At 45.1% G+C, this 16,040-nt stretch overlaps 1 protein-coding gene across 1 annotated transcript in view; it reads right to left on the minus strand.

Annotated features, from left to right (window-relative positions):
* The window catches only part of EEPD1 (endonuclease/exonuclease/phosphatase family domain containing 1), a 164,503-nt gene that overhangs the window by 15,313 nt on the left and 133,150 nt on the right, over positions 1-16,040 (minus strand). Inside the window, exons 4-5 of the mRNA XM_088476032.1 lie at positions 12,672-12,806; positions 1,381-1,507 (exon numbers count right to left, since the gene is read on the minus strand). Of these exons, the coding sequence (XP_088332158.1) occupies positions 1,381-1,507; positions 12,672-12,806 (262 nt within the window). The remainder of the gene's footprint in view (positions 1-1,380; positions 1,508-12,671; positions 12,807-16,040) is intronic.

The raw sequence follows: 16,040 nt of genomic DNA on the forward strand, positions 1-16,040 counted from the left end.
CTTTGCACAATCTCAAATCCTTACCAGAGAAAGATGATACCACAATATTCTTTCACTTCATTTAATTCATATTCTTATGGCAGCTTCTGAGGAAGGAGCATAGTGTCTGAAACATGTTAAGCCCCTGGTGACAGACTGTAATTTTCCTTTTTGAGCTGCTGGACTGTCATCTTCATTTGCCGTTTGGGACCTCTGGTAATTCCCGGGACCGATTACTCCATAAGAATAAGATTTAAGTGAAAGAATATTGGGGTATCATCTGTCTCTGATAAGGATTTGAGATTGTGCAAAGAAAATAAAGAAATTAGCATTTAGTTGGATGGACTTCTTTCTTTGGTACTTACGAACATTGATTTCTCCCTTTTGACCTATTGTATAATAGTGCCTTTCCACAGTCATTGTTTTATTGTGCATTTGCGTGTTGTAACTTTTAATTTTGCATCAAATTAGTCACACTGTACATATACTGCGACTATGTTTAGAATTACATGGATCTTGTATATAAGTATTGAGGGCATTCATGTGTAAGTGCAGCACAGTAAGGGTACAGTATGAAGACACAAGTTATGCATGCCCCATAAAGATGTACCTTATTTAAAGATCTTTAGATCTGTCTGTTAGGAGATGTCCCTTTTGCCAGACCATGAGCCAGGTCAATGTTTTTGAATGATGAATCACATAGGAACTGGTTACTAGTTGGGCAGTAATTGTACTCACAGTCACTGATCAATGTTCAGATAGTACCAATCCACACCTGTTCACTTTGGGCTCACAGATTAATTTATACCAGCGGTACCTTAATATCCAAATTGCTGATGCATATAGCTATGCGTAAGCCTAGGTTTATCTGCTTGGCTTCGGTGATGGGTATATTTACTGGGTAGAATCTAAAGCCTGCAACTGAGCGGGTGTATCAGAACCCTTTAGCTGCTGTCCCCTGTGTAGCTGCCAGCCATGTAGCTCCCATTCTAGGGATTCAAAATTACATTTTGCTGAGAAAAAAATGGAGCTCCGGTGTTCTCCTCCTTTTCGCAGAAGGAAGCTCAGCAGTGTTAGACGGCAAAAAGTAGTAGGCTCTCAGCTTGGTAAGGTAAGTGAAGAGAGGTCCCTCCCTAGAAATTTTAGCTACAGTATTAACCTGGCCATGATAAGCCTGCATATAACTATATGAATATAAAGGAGTTTGCATGAGCTTCCTGCTGCTAGACTACTATAAACTTGGCTTTGTAGTTTAGACTTCTCTCCTGAAAGCTGCTCCGTGATTGATTATCACACATCCAGTGACAAAGGCACGGAGATAACCTTCCAGCATTCCTGGAATGACTTTAAGCGGCAGGCTGGGTCATGTACAGGTAGCCTGGGCTGTGGTGCTTTGCATACCTTTCAGAGTCTCCTGCAGTGTTTGTCCAAAGGTGGAAGATTTGTGGCTGTCACTTTGCTGCTTTCCAACTTCACTTGTGGGAGGTCGTAGATGAATGTTTACGAGGGTTACGTCATTCATTCCAACCTAAACAGCAAGAAACAAATCTCAATGAGAGTGCAAGGTGAAAGCTTCAGTTAGAGGACATGACAATAAAAATTAATGCAAGAAAATATTGTAGTTTCATGATATGACACAAAAGATCTCGCTCAAATATAACCCATTAAAATGCAAACATTTTATTTTTCGATTTTATATTAATCTGATTGTAATATTCTATTTTTTTGATAAATACTTGTCAGAATTAAATCTATGATACCACGTACAGCAATCAGATTATCACACATTCTTAACACATCAGTTGTTACCCATTCGCCAGATATGTATCAATTAACACTTCCAAACTATGGGCCTTATTCAGAGGTGGACGCTAATGCAGTACTGTAAATTTATGCTAATGCCGCAGCCAATGGGTTGTCTACTGGGAATACATGCGAATTACCGCCGGCAAATGCCGACAGCGGCAGGCTGACACGGCTGAAAATCCCGATTGTCCCCAGGTAAGTATCAACTAACCTAACCCTCCTTAGGGGTGCCTAACCCTAAACTCCCCCCCAGTGCCTAACCCTAATCCCCACTCTGTGCTTAAACCTAACCCCCCCTTCCCCACCTCCTACCCCTAAGTCCCCCCCAGGGGTGCCTAACCCTCCCTCCCCCTAACCCTAACCTCCCGGGGGGATGCCTAACCCTAAGTCCCCCCCGGAAGCCCTAAACCTAATCCTCCGTCCCGCGGCTCTCCGCAGCGGCGCCCGGCATCACTTCGATCTGGATGCCAGGCGCCGGTCTCCCGGCGTCGGTAAAATGACAGGCATCTAGAATTAGACGCCTGTCATTTAACCCTCGTCGGGATAAAGCAGTCGGGAAGCCGGCTGTCGGGCTTACGTCCGCCGGCTTCCCGATTGCATACCGTCTACTGAGACGCCCACCACCTGCTGCTGTAATCCGCTGAGGTGCGCACAAATAGTCGCAACATCGAGCAGACATCGGCCACATCGTCGGACATTAAAGCATCCCTATGGCTGCACAGATTGTCTGACGCTAGATGGCCGCTTCCAACACAGTCCCTGATACGGGCACGCCCCCAACACACCCGCCGACGAAAGTAACCCCTCAGTCACTGCCCCTGATAATACAAAATTTTCAGACCTTGACAGCAGGAACTTTCGCTAACTTCAGATGGCGTTTGTTCCCGCACACCCCCACTACTTCCTATGGGAAAGAGGTCCGGGGGTTGTGAAGAGCCCCTGTTCTGCTTTTTCCACCAGACGCAGGGTTCTTGTGCGCATATGTGTACCCCTGGTCATGTATGCACACTAGTACTGCCGAATCAGATGACAGGAATCGCAGGGACAGCTGATCTTCGGATGAGCCGTCTAGGCACTGGAGCAATGTTGAATTGCTCTGGTGATTTTGTATCCACCGCTGCTACTCGGAGCAAGTTGGATACCTAATTATCTGTGGCCACCTGGCCCCCGATTATTAACAAACTGAATAGGCCCTTTAACCACTTAAGTGACAATTTTTTTTTACCACATGGCCCTCGAAAATTGTAGATTTAATATTTTTTTTAAATGAAGTCAAATGGGCCTATTCATGATCTTAGTTGACAGTGGCGGAGACAGCTGATGCGAAATCAGCTGTCCCCACGAGAGCGGCTTCACTGCTCCTTTAGGAGCTGTCGAAGCTGGATTATTGACAAGATCAGTTTAAAATTTAATCGCAGCGACACCATCTTGCGACTGGCCGCAAGACGCTATCTTGGAAATGAGATCGCAAGACGCCATTTTACGAATGGCCGCCTAAGCGCCATTTTAGATAAACTCACACTTTAGTACATGTGGCGATATTACTATTAGCATCATGCGATTACATCTGTGACCATCACCATAAGTTACGGCGATTCATCAAAAGCCCATTTTATGACTTTACGTAGTTTGGGTGCTCTGGATAAAGTGTGTGTATTATTATAATTCCCCTAAAGGATATATTTCAGAAATGGCTGTACAGTATGTCAAAATTGGATTGCATGAGCTAAACAGAGCAAATGGCCACGTGACAACTAGTCTGTGAAGACAAGCTTCATGGACATAACGTCTGCTCTCACTCCAGGTGGCCCTGCTCGAATACAGCAAGAGGGTCGTTTGTAGTACCTTACATTAGCAGGCTTCCTACAATAAAATACCTTCAAAGCCAAGAGTGTTATCTGAGGTTTGGGTCTTGTAGCTGTGCTAATTTGCATTTACACAAGAACCTGGGAGAACAAAGGACTGTACTTTTGAGCCTGGGAAAGGTGGGGGCTGCTGAGTGAGGGGGGCGTGTGGAACTATAAGGCTCAGCATTCAGCACTGTTAGTGAGATTTAAGTGCACCATTTCTCATACACACATTAATACGCACAATTGCGCTGTTAACTAGTCACATATTAGCGAATGCATAAGTTCCTGTATGAAAACGCTGTTTATTAGCTTCATGCGCACGCATCTGCCCCAAGTTAACTAGCGTCTTTACATCACACCCCGCATACTTACACATTACATATTCACATAAAAGGTTTAATAAGCTTTAAGGTATAAGATTCAAGTATGCACATTTACTATAATTGCTGTGAAATAAAGATTATTTGGTAACTAAGGTTTTATACATGATAAGTAAGCCATGATTGGTATTGTACTGATGCGTACTCTTTCAACAGTATTCCGGTACCATCGGTGTGGAGATCGCATCATGCATTCTCAACTTATGGACTGCAGAGACTTCAAACAACAAAATGTACATTATATGAACAACTGTTAGGATGTTGCATGAGGCAGGAAACCAGAGACCCCCAGTTGTTAGAGGCTGGGTTGTGTCTATTTGAATCAACCTGTTAAATGCCTTGTAACATATGCCCTCTCCTTTAGGACCAATGGTATTAGCAACAAACTTCTCTATTGTGTTGTTTATTTCTGGGGGGTATAAATATGTGTGCTGACCCTGGGTTCCTAGTCTTTGTGCTGAATGCTGATTGACGAGGAGTTTCTTGCTGATGCCTAACATCTGGACCAGAGAGCGCTGCGTATGTATAATTGTACTTGGGTCTGTATAATCTCTTTGCACTAAGATTATATGACGATCATAGCGTGTAACTGCTGTACTTTACTTGAATAATACTTTGTGCTTTGGAACCACATGTTCTAGGTCTGGAGTCTTTATTTACTGGATGACTGCGTAAGCAAATTAGCATCATCCTTAGCGGTTTATAGGAAGGATATCAGAAGGTATAGGCAGGGGTATATAGAGGTTCAAAGGCAGAATCGTTAGAGTAGTGACACTAGTGCGCATACGTGACCTACATCCACCAATAAGAAGGATGGGTAATCCGGAAAATTCTTGGGAAATATGGTCTGATTATTGTGAATGCCCACACACTACATGATATTGGGTCCATTTGATCGATATATTCTGGCAAGTTTGACCGATTTGATAATCGAAGGAGAGTGTTTGTGGCTGTTTTTTTTTTTTTACCATTTTATCTCCAAAATGCTCGTATCTACACACTACACAATAAAGCAGGCCAGAACCTGGGTGCACCCCATGTTGAGGATATGCATACGTGTATATATATGTAAAATGGTGTTTTTAAACTAATGTCAATGTATTAAAATGTAGCCAATGTTGTATCTACAGTATCTTTATAGTGTATTTATGGTGCTCCACCCCTGTGTTATTGCCCTATTGGACTACCCCTCCAATGGGGGAAATATGGGCTCTTCCAGTCAGCAGGAGGTCACATGATGCAGAACCCGCTAGGACCAGCTGCAGGTGGCGGAGGGGGACAGTTATGTCGGTTACAGAGCAGTCCTGAGGGAGCTTAGGGAAAGGGCAGAGCTGCGCTGCAGAGGTTACCTCAGCGTGTGTGTGTCCCAGCTGTCAGTGAGGGCAGCAGCACAGTGCAGGGACTTCAGAGCCGAAGGCGGACTTAGGCGGAGCTTAGAACCAAAGCCGGCCCCCCCTCTGTGATTTGTTCCAGTTAGGAAGGCAGACCTGGAGGTGCAGCTGTCAAAGACTAGAGGCCGCCCCAAGCTCTCCCTCTCAGCATCTGACAGCCCTTCAAGGAGGGGAGAACGGCAGCTGCGTGTGGTGGGCAGACTGGTTGCTGCTAGAAGAGTCCTCTAACATAGGTGATGCTACACCCCTGCCAGCTGCAGTATGGTACATTCCGGCTGAAGACCGAGAACGGCCCCTGCGTGGTGCAGGGAAGTGGTGAGCACACTGATTGGTCTCTGTCAGAGCAGAGAACTGAACGTGCACACACACCCCCAGCCTATATACTGCTGATAGCTCCAGAGCTGACAGGAGAGAGTGAGCAGCTACATAGATAAGAGAGCTGCAGTGTAACCCACTGTTCTCTGGCACAGCAGCCTCTGTGTAGTGAAGAACAGATTGAGAGGTGATTCTGACTACAGTGTAGCCAGTGAGTCCATGGAGTTAAATACACCCTTACAGTGCATGACATATGGATTAATCAAAACATCATTAACAGCCAAAGTATTCAACTTCCATAGATTACTCAGTGGCAGGAAGCCTTAGAACAGGGATGGGGAACCTCAGGCCCGGGGGCCATATAAGGCCCACGGAGTCATTTGGTCTGGCCCTCTGAGCTTTTTTCTGCTAGCCTAATCTGGCTAGCAGGGTGCCTAGAATGGTGCCCTGTGGCCAGAATCTATACAGGAGTACCGCCTGGAGCATCCTTAGGATGCTTCAGACGAACACACCGCTGCCCTTACAGGTCCTAATGTTGGCCATACACGGTGCGATACACCATGTAGTGCGACTGCCGATCCGTCAGCAGACGAATCGTGCTGTCACTGCCGGCATTTGTGCGGTCCCCGCAGACCGCACGATATGCCGGCTCCACCCTCCACCATTTGAATGGGATCGTACATCGCATCCCAGGTCAGAAGGTTTTGCAGGAAGACCTGGGGATGCGATGTACGACCCCGCGGAAACGCGCAGCTCGATATCAGGTACGATATCGTGCCCATACACGGCACGATATAGCACCTATATCGTGCCGTGTATGGCCACCTTAAGGATACTCCGGGCATTGCTGTAATCACTGGCAATTGTGGCCTCGTCCCCGTGTGACATCACATGGAGGGGGCGTGGCCTGCACCGGCCAGCGAATAATGTTATATATATCAAAATGGCCCTCGGTAGATAAAAGGTTCCCCACCCCTGCCTTAGAAGATGTAAATGTAAGAGGTAGATGAAGGAGCTGTGTAAAGTGAGACTTGCTATCATTAAGCCAACTTATTATTTAGCCAGTCCGACTCATCATACGGAGAGAGATATTAGAGTAACTGTACATGGCTATTTGCTGGATCAGTGTCCGGATTTACAACCAGTCAGTTATTACATGGTGACAGTGAAGCTTGACAACAGTTAAGGTGCCCATAGACATAGCAATGTCTTCCCGATCAGCCGATTTTCCCCTGAACTCTCCCCAGGAGCTCCCCGGCAGTCCTGCACACGATTTGGTATGAAAAAGCTGCCAATGTGGCAAACGATCTATCGTGCCTCCTAAACTATCCAGTGCATCCTGACTTGAGATTGTCAGATCTGCCCTACAGCACGGCAGATCTGAAGATGCGATGTGCGACCAGCGGGGACGCGCATCTCACCGTGGTCGTGAGTGGCTACTCACAATTTGGGCATATTTTACACGATCTGTCGTTCCAATGCGTCGGAATTATGAAAGTGGTATTATAAATTTAATTGAGTTCCTTGTAACCATAGGGATATAAATATATTGTTGAATTTTAATGTTACACATGTAAGGGTATAGAAATATGTATTTGAATATATCATCTTATTTTCGGAAAATGTGGCCTAGCAGAGTCGACTATGGAAACGTTCCTGCTAAATAAAGTTTATGGTTTTTGTTAAAATTGTATTCAAAATTCCTGACCAAGTTGTGTGAAGTTTAAGTGCTATTTGGGGAGCTTGGCTCTCTGAAAATGTAATTGGAGAGGACCTTTGTACATCCACCACCTGAGGATAACAAACTAGGTAAGCCACCAGGTATAGTGAGTTCGGGTTGTTACACGATTATTGCCACATTGGCGCAATAAACGCAAAGTGTGTACCTAGCTTAACATTGCCTGTCTACCATAATTCCTTGTTGGGGCACAGGTATATTCATTACTGTCTGAAACATTTTAATAGATTTTCAAGTGGTAATAAATAATTTTACTTGCAAATCTGTGAGACCTGAAAAACATGCACTGTTATGGTACACTGAGGAATGGATTTGGAAAACACTGATCTAGGGTATAATTCCTTACTAAAAGTTCATACATAGGGTCTGATTCAGCAGCGTACAATTACATACGTAGATCAACCGATTGTTTAGCACTGCGCATGCGCCGCATTGCATTGCGCACACAGGAACCCATTGCAGAGTGAGTGACAGGCTGTGAGCGTTTGGGGGTGGTGACGGGGGAGTGGTTGGAAAAACGCAGGAGTGTGTCCGTTGGAACGTCGCTGCATGGGTGTGCATAAATACGCCACTGCATTTGCCTACGCAGTTGGGGTACTCAGAGCAAGCGACGAGACTTGCATTTTCTGAGACTGGTCAGAGCTGGTGTAAAAAGTGCGTGACAGGACGATGTGCTTTGATGTTACCGATGTGTACGCAGGAGTGCGAGAAAACAGCAGTGGGTGTATCTATACCGGCTGAGATGTGGCACACATTAGCATACCTTCGCAGCTGCGTTCTGTGCAAATTTGCAGCTGTGAAGGCAATATCGATCCTCATTGAGTCAGGCTCATAGGCCAATCAAGGCTGAGTTGAAAACTAGTACCAAAAATGTAAAAGCGCATGATATCTGTGCATTACTAATCATTTCATTCTGTTTTACATACACAACAATAATTTGTATGTCATTTTATAAAATATGAAACCTAAAAATCTATCCCATTTACTCCTAATCAGTACATCTTTGTATTAGCTTTCTTATCAACGGGTCATCGTCAGGATGCAGTAGTTTCACAACCGGAAGCCGGCTCCAGAAATGAAATCCTTAATCGCAGTTAGGAAAAATTATTTTCATACTTGCACAAAGTAATCACAAAACATCCTATTATTCACTTTTACATTGCATTCAAGAAACAAATTTAAATCGACAACCTTACAATCAAACTAAGTAGTTTAAAAGTGTGATATGTTTTTGAAACATGGTTTATTAGTTTCCCTTACACTAAGAATAAAATAACTTTAGACAGGCCAAAAATCATTATGGATAATAGTATCCAACAATATTCTGCATCAAAGCAAAACACTACTTCTCCATTTTTGCAATAATTCTAGCAAATATATAGGTCATTTATAAAATGGCCAATCCGCAGATCTGAACTTGCCAAGCTCCTTAAATTTGCACAACCACAGACTTAATTCTAATCATTTCCAGTCTCTGAATCAGAACAGGAAGGGTGCATACGTCACAATGGAGGTGTGGTCAAGCTCCCAAGAGTATGCCTAATCTTTTTCAAGCAGCAGACTGCAACATACTCCTCTGCAAACAGCCGTGCACCCCAATAGCAGAAGCACATGGTGCACTTTCACCTCTGCTCTATTATAACTATCCCACAGTGGGACAGTGCTTTCCAGTTCCAGATGGCGGGTCATTGCCCAGAAATTAGGACTGTTCCTTCTAAATTGGGACAGCTGGAAGGTATGCACACAGGTGCGTTTTAAAAGAGGAAGAGGCCATGTGCAGTCTCTATCCAAGCCCCCTCCTCTACAGCCAGAATCGCAAGGGAGTAGACTTTGGCACTGTGCCAGAGTCTTCTGTGCATGTGCAGGATGGAATGGGTATGTAATGCCGGCTGTCGGGATGCCTCCTGTCAGAATACCGACAGTGACATCCCGATGGTTGGTATCCCGACAGGGGTCGGGTAAGTATACTTACCCTCACCCCCTAACACACCTTTCTTGCAGCCTAACCCTAACCATCCCCACCCCGCTACCCTAACCCTCCCTGTTAGTGCCTAAACCTAACCCCCCCCTTCATACCTAAACCTTAGTTCCTAACCCTAACATGCCCAGTGGTGCTTAGCCCTAACCCTGCCCCCCCTAACCCCAACCCTGCCACTCTCCCTACACCTAACCCCTCCCCACGTGCGGTTAATGCTAAGGGCGCCCCGAACTTACCTCGTTTGGGCTGGCATCCTTCAGAATTCCGGCATCGGGATTAAGATAGGGTTCAGTATTTCGACGCCTATCTTAAGTCCCTAGTCGGGATTTGGATGTTGGTATTGAGACCAGCGGTTCTCATAACTACATCCCGTGCAGGATTCTGGCCATACTTGCCTACTCTCCTGAAATGACAGGGAGCCAGAATGTCAGTAAGTATGACTTTGAGAAAATGGTGTGGTGTTCATTTTGCCGGTGTATTTCCTACTGCACATGTGCAAATTGCCGCAGCTCCAGTTTCCATGTGATTTGTGCAGCGCTATCGCTGCCAATGCGGGACTCTGGAGAGGTAAGTATTGAAGAATATGGGTGCAGGGTGTGGGCTCGCCTGTAGGGGCCTGCCACTAAATGCACAAATTAAATATCACACAAACTCAATGATATGACTATCACAGAGTGTAAATTTATTATGGCTGACCTGACAGATATCAAGTCATTGGCCTGAGAATCATTAAGTGTGTACGCTGCACCAAGGCCTGACGGTCGGTCCAAATATAGCGCAAGCTGCACACGCTATGTCGTTCACATCGTTTATATATAGTTCAGAAAAAAAAGTGAATATGAACCTCGGATGATGTCTGCTACTTAATTAACATTCATAGCACAGGTTCTCAAACTCGGTCCTCAGGACCCCAAACAGTGCATGTCTTCCATGTCTCTTCACAGAATCACACGTGAAATAATTGGCTCCACCTGTGGATCTTTTAAAATGTGTCAGTGATTGATTAATACACCTGTGCACCTGCTGTGTGACCTGAAAAATGTGAACTGTGTGGGTTCCTGAGGACCGAGTTTGAGAACCACAGCCCAATAGAAACGAGACGTTTTGGAATCGAAGGGATCGTGTAAAGCTAAACAAATATTGGATAACAGTGGCACAACGAGATCAGTACCCCTTCATCATCGTACGGGACAAATCAGATTGATCATGGCCTTTCATCATGTGCCACGGTCCTTTTTCGGACGTGCGTCCTATGTTCCTATTTGAAAAATACAAGGGTGGGGAGGATGGCGCCAGTGCACTTTCTGGCCCAGGGCCCCAAAAAAATCTAGTTATGGCTCTGACCTTAACACATCATACTTGCTTACTCTCTCAGAACTGCCGTGAGGCTCCCCGAAACCATGTGGCACTCTCAGCCGCCCGGAAAAGAAGCCGCCTGCTTTCACAGTGAATCCCGTCATCATGGCCTGTATCCTAGCATTGTCAAGCAGGGACGGGGTCCAGGTGATGCAATTGCATCACCACGCCTCTGACACCACCCACTTCAGCTGCTCCATAACCCCCGCAGTGCCGACCTGGCTGCCCGATCCTGGAGGGGGCAGTCCAAAGGTCGACAAGTATGCTTTAACATACTGCAACACACTACGGGCCCATTGAGGCACCATTAAAAAGAGACAGTGGTACAAACTCATGCACAAAACATTTTTATTTTTTTATTTATAGAGGAACTAATGTCCGCGGCCTCTCCCATGATGAAATCGCTCCGGCCAGCATTTTTTTAATTTGAGGTGGTCTAGTTGTATTGGTTTGCATAGTGGCCCACGTGACCAGCAGCGCTATACAGACTGGTGGCAGCAGCGCCTTCACCCACCACTCACACCAATGTCACTGTGTGCCGTGTGCACATACTGCTATGTAGCCTATCCTATTCAAGTGAACATGGGCCCAAAGCGCCTCTCCCCCTACTCTTTCCAGGCGTGTGAATGGTGCCACACCTATATTTTGTATTAATAGAGTCAATACATTTTGTTTTTGTTATTGCTCAGCTTTAACTTGACGGATCGAGATGAAACAAAGTGCAGGTTATTTCACTACAAAATGATGCAGATTTCATGAAAATCGGTTCAGTAGTTTTTGTGCCACTTGGAACAAACAGACACAACATTCATGGGGGCATATTCAATTGCAATAGCAAAAATCCCACACCCCCGGGGTTTTCCTGCTGGTGTGGAATTTTTGCTATTTAATTAGGAGTGGGGATTTTGATTTTTTGAGCACCAGGAGGTTTTTTTTGCGCATTTCCAGAGCAAATTTTTCCCAAAATCCACAATTTTAGTAAAAATGCTCGGGAAATGCTCTGGGACCCCGGCGGCACCCCTCCTAATGACTAATTAAGCAATTGGAAGTTTCCAATTAGCTTAATTAGTCAGTAATTACTCGCCTTCTGAAGTGCTGTCTTCTGCGTCCAGCGTCGGGATCCGGTCTCCTGCAGCAGCGGTGAGGCATTCGGTATGAAATACCGGCTGACGTATGGCCGGCAGTTCGATTCCTGTCAGCGTCAGCCCGACAGATGCAGAGATCCCGGCAGCGGCAGCCCGACAGCGCTGGAAATCCCGATCGTCCCTAGGTAAGTACAAACTAACCTAACCCCCTAATCCTAACCCTCCTTAGGGGTGCCTAACCCTAACCTACCCCGTGCCTAACCCTAATCTCCCCTCTAAGTGCCTAAACCTAACCCCCCCTTCCCCGCTGCCTAAACCTAAGTCCCCCGGGGTGGTGCCTAACCCTAACCTCCCCCGGGGGGTGCCTAACCCTCCCGGAGGGTGCCTAACCCTAAGTCCCCCCCGGGTGCCCTAAACCTAACCCTCCCACTCCCCCGCGGCTGTCCGCTAGTGGCGCCCGGCATCCCTTCGATGCCTTTGGGATGCCGGACGCTGGTCTCCCGGCGTCGGAAAAATGACAGGCATCTAGAGTTAGACGCCTGTCATTTAACCCTCGCCGGGATAAAGCAATCGGGAAACCGGCTGTCGGGCTTACGCCAGACGGTTTCCCGATTGAATCCCGCGGTGAGTATGTCAGTGTGTGTAGATCTATCATTTACAGATTCATCCTGTTTTACTGCTAAACATGTTTCTGTTGTATATACATATTACTGATGCATTTTGCATATTTTTTCAATCATGTACACTACATTAAAACTGTAATATACTAGTATTAATGTTGATGACTTCTTACCTTGAAATGTGCAATGTAGGGCTGTAAATAAGTGTGCTTGCCATTGCCATTGGTCTGAGAGTTTTCCTGCAAACTAACATTCTTTAGCTCAATTCCAGCTGTTGTGTCCCAGAGAAATCCGGAATATGCTGCTTTCTGCAAGAGAAAGAACAAAAAACATTTACAATTCAGATAAATTATCTATAGGAGTCATGAATTTAGTGTTTAAAGGGCTTTTAATCCCAATTCTATTTGTTGTGCTTGTGAGAGCATGATAATACCTGTGTTAAGTGTGGAGAAAAATGGGGAAATCAGCCTATACCTGTAAGACAGTGCAAAGTAATATTGGATAACAGACGGGCTATTTTTCTGGAACAATACATTCAGGAGCTACTGGAACTGTAGATATAGAAAAACATTATGTTGTCCTGAGGAAGGGATGAAAGACCCCAAAACGTTGACTGATATGAATCAATCCCGCTGGTGAGGGTATTTGGATTTATTAGACTTTGAGTGCTGCCTTTCATTATGGACTATATTGATTAGGGACATCGTCCCCACATGGAGGGCACCGGAGCAAGTTTGGCTATTTGCCCTTGGTTACCGGAGTGCCGGAGGATTATATGTATTCCTGACGACGGGGCCGGTAGAGCCTTGAAACGTTGATTAAACAGTTTCTTCTTCTAAATCCTGGAGTGACGCGCTGTGGCCTGTCTTGTTACATGACAGCACACCCTGGACACTTATACCCTTCTTTGTGCGAGCACCCAGGTTACATATCTTTTTTTGAAGAATATTGAGTGCCGAACCATACCCCATATATATATATATATATACAAATATATATATATATATAGTATTTAGAAAGGAAAGCACTCAAAAGTGACTTTAAAATAACATGGAAGATACATTTTGGCCCAGGACATTAAGTCATATCTAATGAGAGATTCAGGATCTGAGCTCCTGCTTGTTCCTGCTCAGAAATAGCACTGGATAACAGTATAGAGGTCAATTAGTGGCCAAAAGTAAAGTACTTGAGGCTCTTAAAAGGTGTCAAATGGCTGATGTTTTACATTTTTAAATAACTGAAAAAAATGTAGAAAGCAAGTGTTCTTCAGCAAATGACTGCTCTGGGGTGCATGAAAATGCCTGTAAATTTATTTTTTTGGGGGGTAATTTTTGCCTCTTTTAAAAATGTATTAAACACCTGTAACTTTCACCTGCAAGCTCAAATATATCTGTCCTACCAATACAGCACCCCCATATACCTGCCCCACATCTTTTAACCCAATATTCTGCAGAATATCGCCCCAAAATGACATGTCATTATTGGCTACATTAAACTAATTAAAACTTCTAAATGCCTAATTATTCATTAGTGGGGAAGTCTTTACATTTTTACCTAAAATTAGGGACTTTACCCAACTTTTCCCCTGCTCAGGGACTGCAAACAAGAATTAACATTAAGTGATTTAAATCCTATGGAAAGCTAACTTGTGTGGCTAATGAAATAGCATAAAAATTGCAAGCAGCCCTGTTAAGTTACATTTACCAGTGTTATATCATGTAAACCTCCCTAACAAAAAGTAAGTGGAGACTGGCATTTCTGTGCAGTGAACAGTGCGGTGATATGGGTGGATTAGGGGGAGGAATGAAACATGTTTTAGCTATTTTAGAAAGACAGTGATATTCTGGAAATCTAGTGCCTGATTCAGATCTGCATGGATTCACTCGCAAAGTGTATGACAGGTAGTCAGCGTTTGGGGGAGGTAAATGGGGGGTGGTTAGAAAAACACTGCATTCTGGGCGTGCATAAATTAGCCACTGTGTCCATGTTCGCCGCAGGAGAGCCCTTTGCATGTCTGGAGACCTGTTGTGTCTGCGATAGCTTAGACTCACTCAGAAGGCTGATGACCGTCTGATCTGCGTTTCCAATGTTTCTGGTTTTGTGTGTGAGCATCGGATGTAAGACGCTTTCAGTGGGCGTCTTTAAGCACTGGACGGAGGGTAAGTCATTAGCATGTTTTCGCAATTGCGGTCCGTGAGACATTGCAGATGCGATGGCATTTGCCTGAGGATCTGAATCAGCCTCTAATACGGAACAAGTTTAGAATTACTTTTTCTTTTATTTAAAGCGCTGGAAACGCCTGGAATTACCGCTTAGGCTCACTGTTATCAGAGTAGAAGTCACTTCTCAGTATGCACTGTTCAGCATGCACCGACCAGAAGAACAGAGTGAGGGCTTCTTCTGATGGGGTTGACCCAGCTTGTCTCAGGGCCCCTGTAGCAGCCGTACCCCAGGCACCCTTTGTGGGTCTGCCATGGTCTGCACATGTAGTACATAAAGGAAATCATCCTCATTCAGGCAATGACCTCCGGGCTAAGTAGTGAGCTATGGGTCCTGTATTACACTGCTGAATTGTATTACACTGCTGTATCCCAAACCATATGCTATTACTCATATTTAAAATCACTACAGTACATGCTATATGGTGCTCCAAGAATAGTGTATTACATTTTTTTTAACCAAGGGAAATCAAGATGTAATATATGCAATGTAAATTAGATCCATGTTATAACCAAATAACATTGGATCAAATAGAGCTTATATAACTCTTCTCTTAGCAGATCTATCATCCCTTCAGCCAGGGAATACATGGTAACTGCAGTATAGTCCCACCTGTAGAATGCATTTAGTTTGGATGATGTGTACAGTAATCATAGCTTGTGTTTGGGAGCATGTGGCACTCATCTACTGTATATAAACAGGCTCCTCTTGTAGTAGGAGTCAGGGCCGTAACTAGGGTAGTGCGACCAGTACCATGGCACAGGGCACCACTGGTCAGGGGGCGCTGATTGGGCCTGTCAGTTTTCTGTTAATTATCATCCTCACTTGTAGCTTCCTCTTATTTTATCTCCAGCATTTCCTGGCATCCCCTAGCTCTTCCCTGGCCCTTCCCCATGAGGCCATGGCCCTTTTTCGGGTGCGCATCTTATGTCACTATTTGAAAAATAAGGGGGAGGAAGGGCGCCAATGCTCTCTCTGGCACAGGGCACCAAAAAGTCTAGTTACGGCTCTGGTAGGAGTCCATGGGTCACTTAAAAACTACAAACAAGCTAGCTCCCAGCCAGCAACATACTGCAATACCTGTGATGATCGGTGCCTGGTTTCCTCCAAACATAACGCCTGGCATTCACGCCAAGGAGTTCAATCTATGTCTCATCAGACCAGAGAATTTTGTGTCTCATGGTCTGGGAGTCCTTCAGGTGCATTTTGGCAAACTCCAGGCGGGCTGCCATGTGCTTTTTACTAAGGAGTGGTTTCCGTCTGGCCACCCTACCATACAGGCCTGATTGGTGGATTGCTGCAGAGATAGTTGTCCTTCTGGA

Source organism: Taudactylus pleione, unplaced genomic scaffold, assembly GCF_031769625.1.
Source record: "Taudactylus pleione unplaced genomic scaffold, aTauple2 ptg000181l, whole genome shotgun sequence".
NCBI classification, from domain to species: domain Eukaryota; kingdom Metazoa; phylum Chordata; class Amphibia; order Anura; family Myobatrachidae; genus Taudactylus; species Taudactylus pleione.